Here is a 19846-nt window from a genome sequence, read left to right as displayed (position 1 = left end):
ATGAAATTATGAAGCTTTGAAATTTAGTTTTTGGGGGATCTTCATAATTAAGTACGAATTCTTATATATATATATATATATATTATATTGATACTTGATATTTACTCATGATCATGATGTGGAACCCTGAATGAAAGAGAGCCATGAGAATAATTCATGAGGTGGTAGCTAAAGCAATAACGTCTAAATTATGTCTTTCAAGAACAATTAATGCTATTTTTTATTTTAAATTTTATCCTTTATATCTGTTCATATATCATAATTAATTTTAAAGTGACACATTTATAAATTAGTAAATAGAATGAAATTGGAGATTATAAAATCTAAGATATTGAAGAATATATATATATTCTTCAATATCTATATATAAGCCTCACGTATTGATAAGGGGATCGAAAGGAGTTTTGCTATATATAATATATGCTTCAGAAATATTGTAGCATACCATGGACCGGAAGACATTAATTTGTGGTGCTCAAGCTTTTCTTCTGACAGTCGGTCGGCAATGCAAGCAAACTCTTAATTACTAGTCTCCAAAGACGTTTCTCTTTTCTTTGTTCACAAGAGACGACCATCTTGGGCTAAAGTCACACTTGAGGCTTGTACGAAAGCCACCATATCTTTTAGAAGCAATCTTATTAATTTATAGATTCCAAATTAATATATATTCCCTTGATGAACAAGGAATTAATATTACCAAATTGCTTGTTTTTCTTAGTAGTACTGATCCTAATCCAATTACTGCTTGGATAATGTAAATAAATTACTCCACTCATGATCTCTGATTCCTATTCCTAATTTAATTTAATACTAAGACCGGAAAAAAAAATGCATCAGCTTTCAATGAGAAATATATATATATATATATATATATATATATAGGCCTATGTGGAATTGGGAAGGGAATGGTTTCTTTATCGTTTATCAAGAATTGTGACAAAAAAAATTCAGCATTAATGGTTAATGTTTCAATAAGAGTACGTAGCAGAATGCAGTAGTCAACCTAGTGATCATCAGTGTCAAGTGAAAACAACAGAGTAGTTCGTAAGTTTGACAGAATTAATAGTTAAGCCTCAATCCACATGATCTTGATGATCAGCTGTTGTCTTAATTATTATAAACTTGAATTTTCATGTGGTCAAGAGCAAATTCTTGCATTCATCAGTACTACCCTCATGGGGTTGCATGAGTATATTTTTTTGGCAACTGTTTTGTATTCCCACATTTTCTTTGTCGCATTCCTATGATTACTGATCACCAATGGCAACATACCGCGCGCGCATTATAATATTAGATGTACAATTCGGCGAAACGAGCTAATTAAGGGAATTAATCACCCTTTTTTTATTCTATAATGTTCCAAAAGGTATGCATGCATATAGAGGAATAAAGTCTGATAAAAAGCTACCACATGCTAAAGGGAAGACAAAAGAAAGTGATCGATCATCAAGCACGCACACCAATAAGGGCTAGCTAGGCCAAGTTCGCATGCTGCTGCAATCTCTCTCTCTCTCTCTCTCTGATCTCTCTCTCTCTCTCAATATCACTGTCAACTGCCGGCCATCCACTCAAACTCTTCGCTTGCCTAATCTCTTGTAGTCTTCCTCTACGTATATATTGCTCACCAATAGTTGCTTTCGCAAGTCGGCCCTAGCTCTCATGTCATCATGCATAAGATTCCCTTGAACCAAATCCATTACCATTGCTGCAAGTGATCTCGAAAAGGTACTGCACTTTCTAAATTCATGTGGTTTAGAGGTATCCTAACCCGCGACCATATCATGTGCAGCATTTGTCACAAATTAAGTGGATACTGAGTTATGTCAGTTTATCTGAATTATCTGTAAATGGTAATATTTTGTAGGTATCTGAATTATCTATAAATGGTAATATTTTGTAGGTATTATTGATGTGTTTAATCGTATGAAGTAGGTTGAAATAGATTTAATTTTTTTTTATAAAAAGTTAAAAAAATAATAAGTCTTATTAATGATAATTGATTTCGGATGGATTGAGTTAATTTTAACCAAACACACCGAAGAGAGCTATTTCAATTATAGTCATGACTCCACAGCCAGATGGGGTCCAATTCACTATGCACAAAGAGACCTTCGATTATAATATCCCTGTGTGAAATGCTCAGAATTAATTCGTGGACCAGATAACTAGCATGGAAGGAGGGCTGACAATTAAGCCCGGCCTGCAAGGCTAATTTCTTTGTTTATTACAAGCCCCAGTCAATTAAGCAGCCAGGCCATGCAACTTTTCTTCCTAATACACAAATTTTTTTGTAATTAACATGGTCTAATTTATTGTTATAACTCTCTATAGATAAACTGTCTGAGGGACAGTACTCTATCTTAAGACAGATTTAGCAAACCCCACATTCTGTCCTAAGAAAGATTTAACAAATTTCACATTCTGTCCTAAGACAGAATTAAATAACCTCATACTCCGTTTAAGGGGGAGTAGGTGACACACTCTATGAACAAAAATTCAAGAGACTATATTTTTCTTTAGAAAAATTCTAGACATAAGCCTCACACCCTACAAACCACTTAAAAATATATGATTTTACTTTTTTACCCTCATATTTCATATTAAATTGAAATATGAAATATAAGGATAAAAAAGTAAAATCACATATTTTTAAGTGGTGTGTAGAGGTGTAGGGTTTCTGTGTAGCACAACTCTTTTCTTTAAACCTAAAACAAAGGAAATAAATAAAAAATAAAAAATAAAACGTAAAAGATATAGGAGAAAATACAGCTTGGAAAGCTGTAGATCCGTATTTTCAACCTTAGAAGAAATAAAAAAAAATGCAAATACCGAGACTCTGATGGCGCATGAGGAACACGCACCACCCTGGAAGAAAGGTGGAACGTCAGGTTTGAAGAAATTGATGGCTCTGATCCCAAAAAAGCCGCACATGGAGGCGAAAGAGCTCCCCTTGCAGTGGCACGTGAATGTCACGCATGCACTTTGGGCCGAGCATGTGGCTCATGCGCCGCTCCATTCGATGAGATTCTTCATCCATGTGAAGGATCGGCTCCTTTGAAATCTTGCGGTGGGGCGCGTGGTGGTCACCTAGCTCCGGAGAACAACATATCTACATTTCGCCCTATTGTGAATGAAAAAACAAATAAAACCAAAAAAACAAAAGAAAAACAAGAGGAATAGGGATGAGGGATGAGGAAGAAAGGGAGGAGCTAAAGCTCCAACCCTCCTCTAGTCTAAGTTTTTTTAGGGGGTGACTATGTAGAGAGAAAATGGAGAGAGCGAAAATAGGGTTTCTATATGAGATTTTTATATATTGTCTATATAATGTTTATAATGTAGTCACATTAATTAGCATTGTCATATGAATTTATATTATAAGATCAGAGTTATCATATATATATATTATATATATATATAAATATATATATTATATATATATATATATATATATAAAAGAACAGCAATCATCAAAAAGAGCAATAATGAATGAATTAGGAAAATGGAGATGCGAAAGGAAAGTTGCCAACATATATAATGCAGCTAGCTAGGGTCCCCCATATGGTGGACTTTTTATAATTATTGAAGGACAAGGTAGCGGACTTTCTACTGAGATTGATGGAGATGTGACTACATATATCCTCAAGTAGGGGGCCCTAATTCTCAACTCCTTTCCATTATTGTCGATCTTCCACAGAAGAAAAAGATCAGTCGACGTACATGACTTTTCTTTCTTTTTAATGTTTTGTAAGAAGATCATTGGAATCTATATATATATATATATATGCATTGTCAGACCCCATCGACACATATCAAGAATGTGCGCCTTTGGCCCTTTACTTTGTTTCTTTTGTTTTTCCTTTTTTCTTTTTTTCCATTAACTTATTATTATAAGGACCATAGGAATGTTCTTCATGTACTCGCTCGAATGAACCCTTGATTTTATATTTCAAATCGAACAAAAAGAAAGTAAGGGAAGACTAGGCGGCCATCCCCATCCGATCCGATCCAACATTAATATCATTGATTTTGATTTCATCCGTCCTAGCTTATAAGAAAACAAACAAACAAACAAAAGTACTAAAATTAAAAATAGGACAAACAAATTAAATAGTAAAGCAATAGTGCTACTGGCATGGGCACACATTACAAAAGGTGCATGAGTCCGATTAAAGTTATACACACACACACTAGCTAGCTGCATGCCCCCACTGATGTAGGTTGACATTTTGAGTCATGGCGGGTATCTACAAGAATCATGTCCAACTGAAAATGACAGTGTTTGGATGTTAAAGTGAGTTGAATTGAGTTAAGTTGAGATAATAAAATATTATTAGAATATTATTTTTTAATATTATTATTATTTTAAAATTTAAAAAAATTGAATTGTTTATTATATTTTGTATTGAGATTTGAAAAAGTTGTAATGATGAATTGAGATGAATTTGGAATCCAAACTCACTAAAAAACATTGACTTAATCATGCATATTATAAGCTAGCGCGCATATTGTGATTAAAAGGTTTATAGATCAAGTGATAATATGGCCTTAGATCAATAATCATTCATTTTCTCATCATTTCATGATGTGACATTAGATGATAAGTTTAAAAATAAAATATAATAAATAATCTTTAATCATCTAATATCACATCATAAGATGATGAGAGAATGATAAAAATTAAGATAATGAGTAAAATTACTTATATTTATATTATAACTACTACTACTTAATTATTCCTACCATCATTTATTTTACGTAAGATTTCGGGTATCCACGATTTGAAGTTTCATGAAAGTAATAGACGAGATCGGTTGGGAGAATTGGGAATTAATTATATATTACATCACTAAATTAAATAATGAGAATCAGTTCATGGCCCAAGCGTCATTTTGTTGACCAAAATATATGGTCGTACTGCGTTCGGATTTTGTTATAGCCATTCCATCCTCACAAAAAGTCCATTGATGGAAAGCCGAGGTTATTCTTGGGCTGGGGTTGAAATGGGCTTTGAAAGGCAGACAGCTGACTTCTTAGGGTTTGAGCAAGCTTGGGGAGGCTCTTTTAAGTGATAAAAGTTAATTACCCGATGCATCATTTATCTTAGAACCTAATGACCATTGTCTCTATCACAGATAATAAATACATAATATACTGCAACACATGTAATAATTCTATTTGATGAATATAATAGTTAGTTTACTTTCTGTTATTTCTATTATTTCCTTCTTTACTTCACTCTTCTATTCTCTGGTTATAAAAACAGAGGATTTAGATTGTAAAGATATGAAAAATGAATAAAGTTCAGTTTCAATCTTTTTCAGACTTCTCTCTCTGCTTTCTTTTACTTCGTATCATGGTATCAGTGAAAGAGAATCCATGTCCATTATTCAGATTCCGTTTCTGCTTCAAACTCTACGAATATGGAGGGCAGTCCATACCATTTACAGAATGGTGATTCACCAAGTACAATCTTGGTGTCCAACGTTCTCATTGGAGAAAATTACCATATATGGAGTAGATCTATGATAATGGCATTGAAGGCAAAAAACAAAATTGGATTTGTAAATGGATCGATTGTTCAACCAGCTTCAACAGATGCTTCGAGTGTTCTATGGGAAAGATGCAACAATATGGTATCTTCTTGGATTATCAGTTCTGTATCAAGAGAAATTGGGGTCAGTATCATTTGTGCGCAAACTGCTAAGGATATGTGGCAAGATCTCAAGAATAGATTCACACAAGGAAATGGGCCAAGAATTTTTCAACTTCAAAAAGATTTATCGATATTAATATGTCAATAAGAGATTACTATACGAAATTCAAGTCTTTATGGGATAAATTGGTTGATTACAATCAAATTCTCACTTGTTCTTGTGGCATTTTAAGAACTTGCACTTGTGATTCCATTCGGCAATTCTTGAAATATCAAGATAGGCAACATGTCATTTAATTCTTAATGGGATTGAATGAATGTTTCTCTCATGTTAGAGAGTAGATTCTGATGATGGAACCTCTACCAGAGATAAACAAAGTATTTTCTTTAATGGTCCAAGAAGAGAAACAAAGAGCAATTAACAGAACTAGTACAATTGACACTATTGCTTTTATGAGTAAAATGCAAGAATCAAATTCATCAGGCCAAAGATTTGTTCCTAGAAATCAGCAGCACAGAAGAGCAAAATTATTTTGCACTCATTGTGGGATGACTAATCACACGGTTGATAAATGTTATAAAGTACACGGCTATGCTCCAGGCTTCAAATCTACCAACTCTCGACAGAAAGGAAAGTCTTCATCAGCAAACCAAGTCATGAGCCAATCTCTTGATATACCTTTTGAGTCTTGTACTAACATGCATTTCTCTCCAAAGGACTGTAAAAAATTGTTAGCTTTAATCCACTCACAATCTAATAAAACCATCACTCATCAAGCAGCCAATGTAGTTTCTAACACTCCTTTTCAAACTACCCAAGGTATGATACTTTCCAGTTTCTCTTCAAATTGTTTATCATCTTCTTCAATATCTCAGAATAATTGGATTGTAGACACTGATGCTACAGACCATATTATTCATTCCATTGATATCTTTTCCTCCATAACAAGGTCTTTAAACATTTCTGTTAAGCTTCCAAATGACAATACTGTACCAGTCACCCATCTTGGCACAATTAAATTGTCTGAAAATTTAATTCTCAAAGATGTACTTTGTGTACCATCTTTTTCATATAATTTGCTTTTGGTTAGCAAACTTACTTCATCACATAAATGCACTTTTATATTCCTACCTGATGTTTGTTTTATTTAGGAATTTACCCCATGGAGATTGGGATTGCTAGAAAGTCTGCTGGGCTATACATCTTGCAACAATCAAGTGCTTATGTTGTTGAGTTTCCACCAAAATCAAACACTGTGAACTCTGTTACAAATTCCAAAATTTGGCATAGTAGATTAGGACATCCTTCTATGTCTTGATTAACTCTTCTTTCAAAGAATGTACCAGATATTAGTTTTTCAGGCAAACATGATGGTCATTGTACAGTTTTCCCTCTAGCCAAATAGAAAAGGCTTTCTTTTGAGACTCATTCATATAATACAAGTTCTTCTTTCAATCTCGTTCATGCTGATATATGGGGTCCTTGTTCTGTTTCAACTTATAATGATTCTAGATACTTTCTTACCTTAGTGGATGATCACACTAGATTTACTTGGACCTACTTAGGGCAGGTTTGGGGAGTGAGACGAGACGAGAATTTTGAGATTTTTGTAAATAGTATGAAGATGTTAGGAGTGAAAATTTTCTGATATGTTAAAGAATTTTTATGGGTCCCATAGTTAGATGTGTTTGGAAGTAAAGTTAAATGAGAATTTTGTCTTCCTCGAAAACATAATTTCGTGGGTCCACAGTGTTTGCATTAATGGCAAACCCACCTCGGGAGAGGATCTCCCGTCTCATCCCTTTCCCCTCACTGAGCCCATCTCTTTCCCCACTATTCTGGAAACGCCTTTCCTCGCCCGTTCGTCTGTCTCCCCTCACTGTCCCAGATCATCCTTCCGCGCCCCATATTTTCAATACGTTCAACTAAACACAAGTGAGACCTGGTCTGTGCAACGATCTTGGATATTGCCGCGAGTCCAGCGTTTCAACCTTTGGGTGATTGTGGGGGTTTGAAGACCCTCCCAAACCCAGCTGAATCCTTGGACGGAACCACGGGATTCGTTTGCAGACTCTCGAGTTCAACTACATTCTCCGACACAACTATCAGCTGGGAACAAGGTAAGTTCCCCTATTTTTGATTAGATGTAATGCTATAAATCTCTGTGATCGACCCACTAGGGTTTTCTGAATTTGATTCGAATCTCGGTTGAAACATTGATTTGATTGGATTTAATGCAAACATTTGTGGGGATCTCAGTGTGATCTCGTCTGATTTGAACATGTTGTTGTTGTACATACTTTCTTGAGCGTCTTAAACAACTGGAAATTGCATCATTGGATACTCGAAATGTTAGGGTTCCGGTTGTAATGGTGGATGCAATCTTTGGTCTGTGTTCGTGCACCATTTCTCAAATTAGGTGTCACATATCCTACGGGTCAGTAGTATAATTGTAAAGAATCCCTTTTCGGCTGGCACTTCATTGGACTCAGGTCAATGAACTCAGCTAGAAACTTATTTATTTTCGGTGTTTATTGGATTTGCTCCTGGACTTGAACCAGCATATCTGTTCCATTTTTTTTTTTACTTTCCAGAGCTTTTAGTTTGCGTTTTCTGAGTTGTGCCATCCTTTATTTGCTTTCCATTTTATCTGCGGTAATATCGGCCCTATTTAAACACCCTCTCAGGGAAGTTGTTAAGTATGTTCACTGGGAAACTCTGCTAAGCAAGTGGGATTTCCCTGCAAACAATTAGAAAACTATATTATGCTAATCTTTACCAAAAACTGACTATGCCACATGTTTCTCGTTAGCAACAATGGGTTTCTCTGTGTCAAGTTAGTGCTTGAAGCAGTGTCTGAAGCACTAAGGCATTCGAAATACTCTTTGGCTCCATTACTACATGCTGTGCTAAAAAACCATCAATTTCTTTTCAGTTTTGGGTTGCATGTTTTTTCTAGGCTGTCAATTGTGATGCAATTGGTTTGCTTGACATCGGCATTTAGGTTATGGTTTTTTTAGGTTTATGATGCTCTGTTGATTGTTTTGGTCTACGAAAGTTTGATGAACCTGTGCAAGATGTTTGGTACTTTACTATTGTCATGAAATTTAGATTGTCGAAATTAAAGATTAAAGTTTTGCTCTTCTTTGGTTTTGATAAATTCTCTTCACTGCTTTCATATCAACCTGCAAGGTATCTCAATTCATTGTATTTTCACTTTTTTGTCTTGCTCTTGCATGTACTTCGGCTGTGGTTTTCCTTACGTCTCCCAGTGTTTTCTTCATTGCTTATTTTCCAATTTTCTTGCTTTAATTAAATACATGCATTTGCACCTTAACACATTCAAGGCTATTGGTATTCTGCCGTCGGGGATGTATTGGTTTTCTACTCAGAGATTGGATTATATACCAATGTACGGGGTTAAAAATAACCAGATGTAGGTTGCAATTAATTATATAGCAGTGTTTTACTTGGGGCTGACTCGGTGCTTGTTTGGCGCTTGGCTTCTTGGTGAATGCTTTCATTCACCAAATTACTCTGAAACTTACTCCATACTCCCTAAAACTGTACCAACAAGCAGCAAAAGTACCCGAGTCTGGTTCAAAGAACATCTCAATACGATTAGAATTAGTATATATATTGACAAATCGTATTCTCATCCAATTGTTCGTTTGATGATTCTGCTTACATACAGACCCGCTGGAATGCATATGTTGGGAGGAATGTGAAAAACCATTTTCTTCCAAACCTGTTGACTTTCTCGTTTGAACTTTTATGTTCAAGAACTATGGCAACCAGAAGCAGTGTGTCCATAAATTCAACCGATCCTATCAGGCTACAAGAGGAGCTCCTAGTGGGACGAATACCACAATGTTATTGTGGCATGCCATGCAAACTGCGGACGTCGGCCAAGCCCATAAGTTTTGGGAGGCGTTTTTTTAATTGTCGATACTATAAGGCAAAAAACCAGTGCGAATTTTTTCAATGGGTTGATGCTTCAATCTCTCTACCAATTTGTTGTGAGCGAACGTTGCAATTAGCAGAACGTCGAAGTCAAAGATTAGCGGCTGAACAAAAAAAAAAGAGGATAGCAAGTTTCAAACAATGAAATTGAAGTACAATTGTGCGTTGATCATGTCTTGGGTTTTATTTATTGCCTTCTTATGTCATGTTAAAATGTATAAACTTAATGATAATGTAAGTCAGTTAATGTTACCTTAAACATTTCCCTGCACACAATGGTGTCAAATGTAAAAATAACGGTTCTTATGATACCGCCCCTTTATTCTGTTGTCATGCTGAACATATGTGCTCTTTTATGGCATTATCTTTATATATATAAATATGCTTAACGTTGGCAATTACAATTATTGGGAAAAAAACAATAACAAAATTATTATTATATATATATTATATGAATATCTGGTGGTATTTTATTAGTATGAAAATATACATATATCATAATATATGTATATTATATATTGTTTTTTATATATCATATTATAGCCTCATATATTGTTTATTTACAATTTACTATAAGCCGTCAAATTTGGTCACCCGCAATTGATAAGTTTGCAAACAATAGAAAATAAATCGCCCAGTGTTCATTAACATTCCCAACAGTTGTCATTACCTAAGTAATGACCAAATCATAAAGTGTTTTCAAATAAACTTGTACACGTTCATGCTCCAAACCTATCTTCCCACATGGGGATCGCAATCGCATCTCTCTGTGCTGCCATAGCTCCGGCCGACTCATGGGACATGTCAACCACTTCAGAGGGCTCGCCTGCCTCATCGTTCCCGGTCATATTTTCTTCACTAAACTGAAGCGTCAATGCTGCCTGAATGAACTCATCATTTGGCGTTACCGTTCTAATAAGGTTGTGCAGCGTACAACATGCGGTAACAAGCATCCCTTGCCTCGTAGGGCGATAGCGAGGCATCGCACTCAATATTTGAAATCGATTCTTCAATAACGCAAATGTACGTTCAATAATGTTGCGCAGCGAGGAATGTCGGAAGTTGAAATAATCTTTATATCCTCGGAATTGACGACCGCTATAACGATCAGACCGATGATACCTCTCTCGCGGATATGGAGGCATAAATTTCTCAATGCATGGAAATGCGGAATCGACAAGGTAATAATAGCCTGCAAAAGTCAAAGTGAAATCAAGGCACAACCTGAAAAAATAACTGCTTTTTCAAATTATGTTCTACGTTATTTTATAATTAAAATTACCTAACTAATATATAAAGTACAATGTTCTAGGTTATTTTATAATTAAAATTACGTAACTAATATATAAAGTACAATGTTTACCTTCGGGTGGCCATGGGAATTGATTCCGACGTCGACTCAATGCATCCAGGAATACTCTTGCATCATGTGCTGTACCCTCCCAGCCAGTATATACATACGTGAACTTCATATTGAAGTCGCATAGGCATAGTACATTTTGGGCGATTTGACCATGATGATTTCTATATGCATTACTCAGCGTAGATGGTGCTCGGGCGTTAATCATTGTGCCGTCCATAGCACCAAGACATTTCTACATAACAATTATCATATAAAATATACGTGCACAATAAAATGATAACCATAAGACATATATAGAAAAGTTCTTACCTCAAACCATGGATAATTGTGGGGGTTCTCCGTAATGTAAGGATGGACCCCATCGTTCTCAGTGCGCCTAATCACTGTCCTCCCAAGCTGATGTAGTGCCCGCATCACAGTCTTCACATGGCGGTTAATTGTCTCGCTTGAATGTTGGAATCGGTCCCCAACGATCCGTTGACCTTGTGCATGCCCAACAAGAAGGCAAAATATTCCTAATGATTCCTCGACAGACACTCTCTCCGTACGATCCATAATTAATGAGTCTCGTAAGAGGTCACAAACATAACGGAAGGCTTGCACCTCCATTCGAAACATTGTTCTGCAAGTTCTGGGTTTACCATTCAAGACTGCTTGAATGTATTGATCCCCTCGTAGGCCAATATTGTGTTCGGGCATATGAACTCGACCTCCAGACAACTGTGATGCCATGAACATCATGTACACGATGTTCGCCTCTTGCGCTGCCGATTCATCTCCACTCGAATGAGATGGGTAGATTCCATCATCCGCCTCGCTCCTCTGAGACGTACTTGAGCATGTGTCCTCCATCTCGCTGTTTGTCTCCATCGATTGGGCTTCTTCCGAACTACTATTGGTTTCCATTACGCGTAACGGAATGCTTGTGATTCCAAAAACAAAAAACAGTATATTAGTAGCCTAATATATAAGTGTTATATATTATACTAATATGTGATATATATTACATATGATAAGTTAGATAAATATTATGCTGTTTGTACAAAGTCACAACAATATATATATATACACATATATTCATATATATATATATATGTTACTTATCAAAACATTAATAAAAACGTAATTATGTAACCTAGAATGTAGCCTAATATATAAGGATAAACAATAACATGTTAAAAACTCAATATTAATATTAATGAATAAGAGTGCGCCAATATCAAGGAAGCATAAATAATAAAATTAGAATTTCATGCTATAATTATTAAATTTATAATATACATAATATATATAGTATATAATATGCATAATATAAAGCAATTAAATATATATCTAATTTGGTTCGGTCCCGTTTTCATGATTCGGTCCCCAAAACATGAAAACCGGACCAAACCAATTTTCATGAAATTTCAGTCTAGGGAACCAAAACCAACGAACCGGTCGGTACGGTTTGGTCGGTTATTCTTTCACCCCTAGTCAAAACGGATCAAAATAATGCAAAACAGACAACACAGGCCTATATTCAACTCAGTAAAAAATACTTCTTATTCTTACAAAAGTAAAACAGGCACATACAAATTTCTGAACAAAATGCAATGTGCATGGATAGGTGCACACAAATTTTAGTTTCAGTGGTAGACGTGCAAGACAAGCTGAGAGTATATTCCACTGTCACTTATAAGGTCTTATTTGCAATATTGCATTAAAATAATATCTATATCTTTGCTGCAATATTGCATTAAAATAATATCTATATGTTTGCAGCAAAATTGATTTGTTTCTAATCCACTTCAAAACATCTACATTCTTATCTTCAGTTATAATTCAACCTACTCAACCATTGCACAAATCTTGTGTCAGCCACTAACTCAGAACACATGACAAACTTTTAACTCCAGGAAAAATTCCAGTAAGGACATACAAAAAAAATCCTAGTAACGTAGCTAAATAAATCATTTAAAGGGGGCAGAAAATAAAGGTTTGAACCACAGGTTTGAGATACATCCAGGGAAAAAGGAAGGTTCTTAATCTTAGGTTTGAGATTATATACTGGGACATCAGCCATATATGTTCATGCTTATACATATATGAAGGCGGGAACATTTTGGAATTATGTCACATTCAAATACATCATACTCAAGTATGTAGATATCATAACCACCACAATCACAATAAGCATGTAACATAAATTCATCATCTCATGACGAATACCACAAAGTGCAGGGAAAAACAATTTAAAGTTCAATGCTAATTAACAAACTAGACGTACTCAAATAGAAAGGCATATGGAATCCCTCATCGTTGTTCACCAATTGAAAAAACAGAAACGTCCCGCAAATAAACTAATTTAAAATAAAGAAAACAATAGTTAGGCCTTCATAACCGAAACTAATCATCCGCCATGACCAATCAGTTCAAACTCCAAGCCCACTAACTTCTGCGAGTATCAGAGATTGACACAAACGATCTCTGGACTTTTGTGCTCAACAATCGGTCGAATGCCTTGTTAAATTGCTCGGGCGGTAGGGGAGGTTCAACTTCTTCAAGCAATTTCATACAATGCATTTGGAGATCAAACACCCCAGATGACTCCATGCTAGTGTCGCCTTTACTGCGCTTCTTCAACCTTATATACTCGATCGATTCCAATGCTGCCTTCTCTCTAGCTTCGGAACTGCGTCTGATAGCATCAAGGGTCTCGCTCATTTGCTGGTGAATGGATGCGTCTTGGGTGGGCCGGATCTGCGAGGGGTGTCCCACGATTCCCCATCTCTTCATCAAGCAAGTGCTCATCGTCACTGTCTGGGGCCGGATCTGTCGAAGCCCTATGCATTGTACCAGTAGCCACAGAACAGCCAAATATTGCGCAAAGTTGTTCATACTTTGCGCATCCCATCGTCTTGAAATTCTTCCATGATGGTCTAACCTAAGGGCCCAACAAAGTGGTTAGAATAAACAAATAACTTCAAAGCCTAAGGGCCCAACAAAGTGGTTAGAATAAACAAATAACTTCAAAGCACATCATTGAATATATGGACTTCATGTATATAGTAGTTGAAGCATTTGAAAGTGAGCTAAATAGATTGTAGTACCCGAAGGGCATTCGCCCAGTATTCTTCACTAGCTACTGGTGCCTTCCTTTCTGGGTCCCACCCCAATCCAGTTTGCTTCATAAGATCCGTAAATTCCCGTTGTCTGCGTTTGAGACGAGCTAGTTTGCCTTTAACTTGATCAGAATTAAATTTTCTTGGCCCTACTGCAGACAACCTTTCAGCAAGCCTTACATGATCACTGTTCGTGATCCTCCCTCCCCTCAGGCTACCCATCAGGGTATCTTCGTACAATATGTCTATAAGTATAACCTCGAATCCATCTGCCCATAAACTTGCATCCCGGGTCGAATCGATTGTCTCATTCTCCATATAAATCTAATATATGAACAAATGAACCCACCGATTGCACATGCAGTGAGATATCAAACACCCCATATTGGGTTTGTTCCATTTCACCATTACATGGTGAACAAAAGGCACATTGACATGTTTATGAACTAAGGAAGTTGGGAAATAATGACAGGAAATTGTAGTAATATGAAATCTATCGTGAAGTAAGTAGGCAAAAACAATCGAAGGGAGAAGGTAATCTCGCTTGGTTATTATGCTAAAATATGGAATGAAGCGACTACATTCATACCTTATGAGAGGATGACCTGGATGTTGAGCGTAAATAGTAACGCTACATCAAGAAATGGTATAAGTTAGACCTCCATCTCAAGGCAAAAGCGGGAGACCTTCTTCGGTAATATAATTCATGTATCAACAATTATATAGAAATGTTTGTAGTAAAACAAAAAATGAAAGGCATCTATTTTACTGGAAAATTACTAAAATTCCCGGTCATATTTTCTATAATGTTTGCTAATATATGTATACATGACCTGGCTAATATGCGAACATATTTTCTGCACTAAGCCGTACACCTAACTAAAATACTCAATGGAAGGCAAGTGTTGCAAGTTTTGCTGGAATTTAAAATTATCAAGAAATGAAAGGCAATTGTTGCAAGTTAGAAATATACGGATGTAGCATTAAACATTTCCTGGAATTTAAAATTATCAAGAAATGAAAGGCAATCAAGAAATGAAAGCCAAACAAGAAATGAAAGGCACTCAATTCAGCCTGATGCGCTGAATTGTACCAACAAGCAGCATGTTTTCAAAGTAGCAAGGCCTCCCATATTGTTTTCGAAGTAGTAAGGTGGGGTGGAGGATGTGGAGGATCTTATACTTATGGTGCCCCACTTTCGTCCCTCCCCATCCCTCAAACAGCACACAACACAGTGAATGAAGACCACAAAAGAAGGGGGTAAAGAAAGAAGTTTAAAAAAAGAAATGAAGATGGCCATGGGAGGAAAAACAAAGAACCAATTTCCCATCTTGCTAGGTCACAGAAAGGGCCCAATGTTGATAACTTTCAGTGCTTTAGTTGTTTGTGATGATGTAGTTGGTCAAGCATGAATAGTAATTTCTTTGTTTAATTTTCTTCCTGCTGCTGTATGGTTTCAAAATTCCAGACTAGAATTTGTTTGCTTCTGTGCCTTATAATTCCAGACTATACGTTCAACTACTTTCCCATTACTAAATTTCCAAACCTCGGCACCACTATAATGTTCAACATGTTAAACTTTAAAGAGTAGTTTTCGATGAGTTATGTTTGGTCCCATCAAACACAACCTATATACGAAGACTGACAACTATCTAATTGGATCGGAAATCTTGATTAGGAGGGATGGAAAGCTAGATAGATAGGTAGCCCACAAGAACAATGAACTCACTTGGATGCAATCTACCAAATGCATCCATGTTCCCAACCATTGGTTCTCAGACTACATTAAAATACCTTTGGCTGTTATTCGGGGAACAAGGTAGATATGACAGTAGTTAAGAACTTCATATTAAAATACTATCAGACCGCAAGTTATTATGTTAAAAATCTATCAGTCCAAGCTGATTTGAAAGTTGAAGGAACCTTAGCCCCATATCAAGAAAATAAGGTATGAAGTTAATTTCTCTATTGACATGTTTAAATCGAACAGATAAGTCCCTTATTGCAGACTCTATAGTTCCCATGTCTCTCTGAAATCCCAATGCATCATACGTGAATCTTCTATTAACCAACTACACAATAAGCATGTCATACAGATTATACCTCAACACTAAAGCATATCTCAAAAAACATTAGTGTGAAATGCATACATGCCATTTGCAAAGATATTCTCGGAGTGGGATTCTTGGCATATGCTCTATATGTTGCAGATCATATTTCAGTTAAGCAACCATGTTAATGGGCAAAAAAATAAATCCCGAGTTTAAGCGAGCATTTGAAGCAATTTAGCGAGGCATTAAACGAAGCGAAATGATGCCTCCTCTGATTTTCTAACCGACCCATCACAGCTCATACATATCATACAAATTGGGAAACCGAAGGGAATTTACCTGGTAGGAGCGTGTCTTGGGACCCGTGGTGATGGACTTATGAGCGGCGAGGCATCTATTGCGACGTTTGGGGTTTCCGTTGCGAGACTTGCACCGGTTCATTGGGTTGAAGACGGTTGGAGTGGAAACTGGGCACCAGACGAAGAACGCGAACAGTGAATGGGGTTCGTACAGAATCGAACAACGCGATTGCCCACGGGTCTCTGTTGAGGTCACTTCTCTTCGTGGAAAGGATGCAGAACAGGGGCTATGGTTTAGGGGCAGAGATTCGCTGGGTTGGGGTACACATTGCACTGCTAATGCAGAGATTACAGGCAGAGATTCTCATGTGCAGGAGTGATTTGAGGCTCCAGCTGGTTCGAGCACAGCTTATTGACGGGAACCGATTGAAACCTGAGCACAGCTTACGAAGACACCGCAGCTCGGAGGAAGTGGAGATAATTCTCGCAATTTAGGGCATGAAGGAGAAATCCCACCTCGGGGTGATGCCGGAACTGGAATCGAGTCTATGGAGTGAAACCTGAGCGAAGGACGAACTGTTGAACATCTGCAGTTTCTAAACGTTACTCTCATTCAAACGTCTTCAATGGGTCGTTGAAAGAGGGCCGAAACATTAATGCCAAACGGAAAAGTACTTTAATGCAGTGTTCAGAACTGGTACTGTCCGGTTCTGTGTTTGGTCATGTCTATGAACAGTGAAAGAAAACCGAGACAAGAATTCTTGATTGTGTTTTGGACGAAAGATTATGTTTGGATATTGCATCTCGTCTCTGACTTGAAATGGGACAAGAATTCTTGGTTTCGTCCGTGGCCCCAAACCTGCCCTTAATGAAAACAAAATCTGAAGTTCAAAATATCGTCATTGCTTTTTATAATCTGGTTGAAACACAGTTTGAGATAAAAATAAAATGTGTGAGATCTGACAATGGTTTAGAGTTTAAAGTGACAAATTTTTTTAATTCAAAAGGAATTTTGCGTCAAATGTCATGTGTAGAAACACCTCAACAAAACTCTATAGTTAAGAGAAAACATCAACATTTATTAAATGTTGCAAGAGCTTTAAAATTCCAATCAAACATACCTTTGATTCTCTGTGGAGAATGTTTACTTGTTGCAACATATCTTATTAATAGAATTCCTTCCTTAATTTTGAATAACATATCTCCACATGAAGTTTTGTACAATTTAGTTCCAACATACCATCATTTAAAAGTTTTTGGGTGTTTATGTTATGCATCAACCCTTACCCAAAAACAGATCAAAATTCTCACCAAGAGCAAGAAAATGTATTTTTTTAGGATATCCATTTGGTATAAAAAGGGCTACAAGCTTTATAATTTGGAACATAAAATATTCTTTGTTTCCAGAGTTGTAATATTTTATGAATCAATATTTCACTTTTCATCTCACTCAAACACAAGTTCCATGACTGAAAATACATCTCAGTCAAATAACATTTCAAAGAATTCCATTTCAGTTTTTCCAAAGTTAGTTCCAGATTTCAATGAAAATCTAATCCATTCTAAACCATTACAATTAGAAATTCCTTCTTCTGATTCAGTTATTCAATCTAGTACAAGTTTACCTCTATATGATGAAAATTAATTTCCACCCTTGAGAAAATCAACTCGACAGCACAAGATGGCTGGTTACTTGCAAAACTATCATTGCAATTTAGCTACTTCTGTTTCTCAATTATCTACCAGGGATCATGCTACTAATCTAGGTAATAAATATAGCATATTTGAGGTTCTTTCCTACTCCAAACTATCTGAATCACATAAAGCCTTCTCTATTGCTATTTCTTCATAATTAGAACCTTCATTTTATCACCAAGCTGTCCAGCATGCTCATTGGAGAGCTGCTATGTCTGCAAAATTATCTGCATGAGAAATGAATAACACTTGGGCCCTTACAACAGTACCACATAATAAAACTCCTATAGGTTGTAAGTGAGTATATAAACTAAAATACAATTATGATGGTTCAATAGAGAGACACAAGGCAAGACTTATTGCCAAAGGGTATACTCAAAAGGAAGGCTTAGATTTTTTTGAGACTTTCTCACCTGTTGCAAGATAGTGACTGTGAGATGTGTTTTGTCACTTGCTGCAATACACAATTGGCAGATTTTTCATCTAGATGTTAATAATGCATTCCTATATGGGGAATTAGATGAAGAAGTTTTTATGAAGCCTCCTCCAGGCTATCTTAGCAAGGGGATAAAAGAGTATGTAAATTACAAAGGTCTCTATATGGTTTAAAGCATGCTTCAAGACAGTAGAGTTCCAAGTTTACTTCTGTGCTATTTAACATGGTATTCTCACAATCAAAGGCTGACTATTCCTTGATTACTAAGAAAGAAGGAAGCTCATTTGTTGTGTTGTTGTTCTATGTAGATGATATACTGCTAGCTAGTAGTGATGTAGCTGCAATTGAAATTGTTAAAAAATCTCTAAGAGCTAAGTTCAAATTGAAAGATTTGGGACCAACAAAATTCTTTCTTGGCATGGAAATAGCTAGATCAAAAAAGGGCATCTCTTTGTCTCAAAGAAAGTATGCTTTAGAGCTTATTTAAGATTCTGGTTTACTTGCTGCAAAACCAGCTTCATTTCTTATGGATACTCATATGAAATTATCAAAAGATGATGGTGAATTAGTGGATGATTTTTCAGACTTCTCTCTTTGCTTTCTTTTACTTCGTATCAGTCTCCCCAAGTTTTCTACCAATTCCAGTTGAAAATTGGAGTGGAAACCGCATTAGTCACCTTAATATTGAGTTTAGGTCGAATCATCTTAAAACGATGACCAATCCTACAAGAATTAAGCTGTTGCATCTCAAATGAGAGATTCAAGATAAAGATGAGTCGAGCTTCTTGTAAAGATTGCAAGACACAATAAGGAAGTAGGGTGCATGCTGTAAAATGAGGCTAATTCATTGGAGAGCATGGCTAATCATATGATCATTGATGGCCGTGAGCTATGCCTGAGCATATAAAGGATTGGAAGGTGTACTTTCTAATTAGTCACTCTAGATAACCTTAATAGAACAAAGGAAAGGGATCGACTAAGGATCTTGTAGCAGAATCTCGTAGAGAGACCTTTGAAGCTTGAACATTGTAGTTGTTGCAAACCTATATAACAGATGACTCCACACATCAAATCAAAGATCACGCAACAGAAATTTAGCCAGAAATCAAGCTTGTGACAATCACCAAATCACAAAAATTTACTTCTATAGCTCTTACCTTTTCTTGTTGTAATTTCCTAAAATAGACTTGTATAGGTTGTATATAAATACTCTGGCCGAAACATTGTATGTAGGTGGTTGAGTTGTATAGTTGATTATCTTTTGAATAAAATTCAATTTGC

General features: G+C 36.2%; 2 protein-coding genes across 2 annotated transcripts; both read right to left on the bottom strand.

The window, feature by feature from the left end:
• Positions 1–10218: 10218 nt before the first annotated feature.
• On the bottom strand, positions 10219–11166 carry LOC108989455. Its single transcript, XM_035692702.1, has 2 exons — positions 10981–11166; positions 10219–10809 (listed from the first exon to the last, which is right to left on the bottom strand). The coding sequence occupies exons 1-2, from the start codon at positions 11087–11089 to the stop codon at positions 10337–10339; spliced, it is 582 nt and encodes a 193-aa protein (XP_035548595.1). The 5' UTR covers positions 11090–11166; the 3' UTR covers positions 10219–10336.
• A 2004-nt stretch (positions 11167–13170) lies between these two features.
• Positions 13171–17033, bottom strand: LOC108989453. Its single transcript, XM_018963056.2, has 4 exons — positions 16475–17033; positions 14674–14715; positions 14073–14408; positions 13171–13906 (listed from the first exon to the last, which is right to left on the bottom strand). The coding sequence occupies exons 1-4, from the start codon at positions 16574–16576 to the stop codon at positions 13670–13672; spliced, it is 717 nt and encodes a 238-aa protein (XP_018818601.1). The 5' UTR covers positions 16577–17033; the 3' UTR covers positions 13171–13669.
• Between the last annotated feature and the right edge of the window lie 2813 nt (positions 17034–19846).

This window comes from Juglans regia, chromosome 7 (genome assembly GCF_001411555.2).
Source record: "Juglans regia cultivar Chandler chromosome 7, Walnut 2.0, whole genome shotgun sequence".
Classification (NCBI taxonomy): domain Eukaryota; kingdom Viridiplantae; phylum Streptophyta; class Magnoliopsida; order Fagales; family Juglandaceae; genus Juglans; species Juglans regia.
The sequence above is the reverse complement of the archived record's forward strand: the minus strand, read 5'-3'. Positions and strand labels throughout refer to the sequence as shown.

Coding starts and splice junctions, on each gene's coding strand:
- LOC108989455 (XM_035692702.1), bottom strand. CDS start 11,089: ATGAAGTTCACGTATGTATATACTGGCTGGGAGGGTACAGCACATGAT. Junction 10,810..10,980: donor ATTCCCATGGCCACCCGAAG/GTAAACATTGTA, acceptor TGACTTTTGCAG/GCTATTATTACCTTGTCGAT.
- LOC108989453 (XM_018963056.2), bottom strand. CDS start 16,576: ATGAACCGGTGCAAGTCTCGCAACGGAAACCCCAAACGTCGCAATAGA. Junction 14,716..16,474: donor CCAAGACACGCTCCTACCAG/GTAAATTCCCTT, acceptor TTCTTGATGTAG/CGTTACTATTTACGCTCAAC. Junction 14,409..14,673: donor CCAGGTCATCCTCTCATAAG/GTATGAATGTAG, acceptor TTCATATATTAG/ATTTATATGGAGAATGAGAC.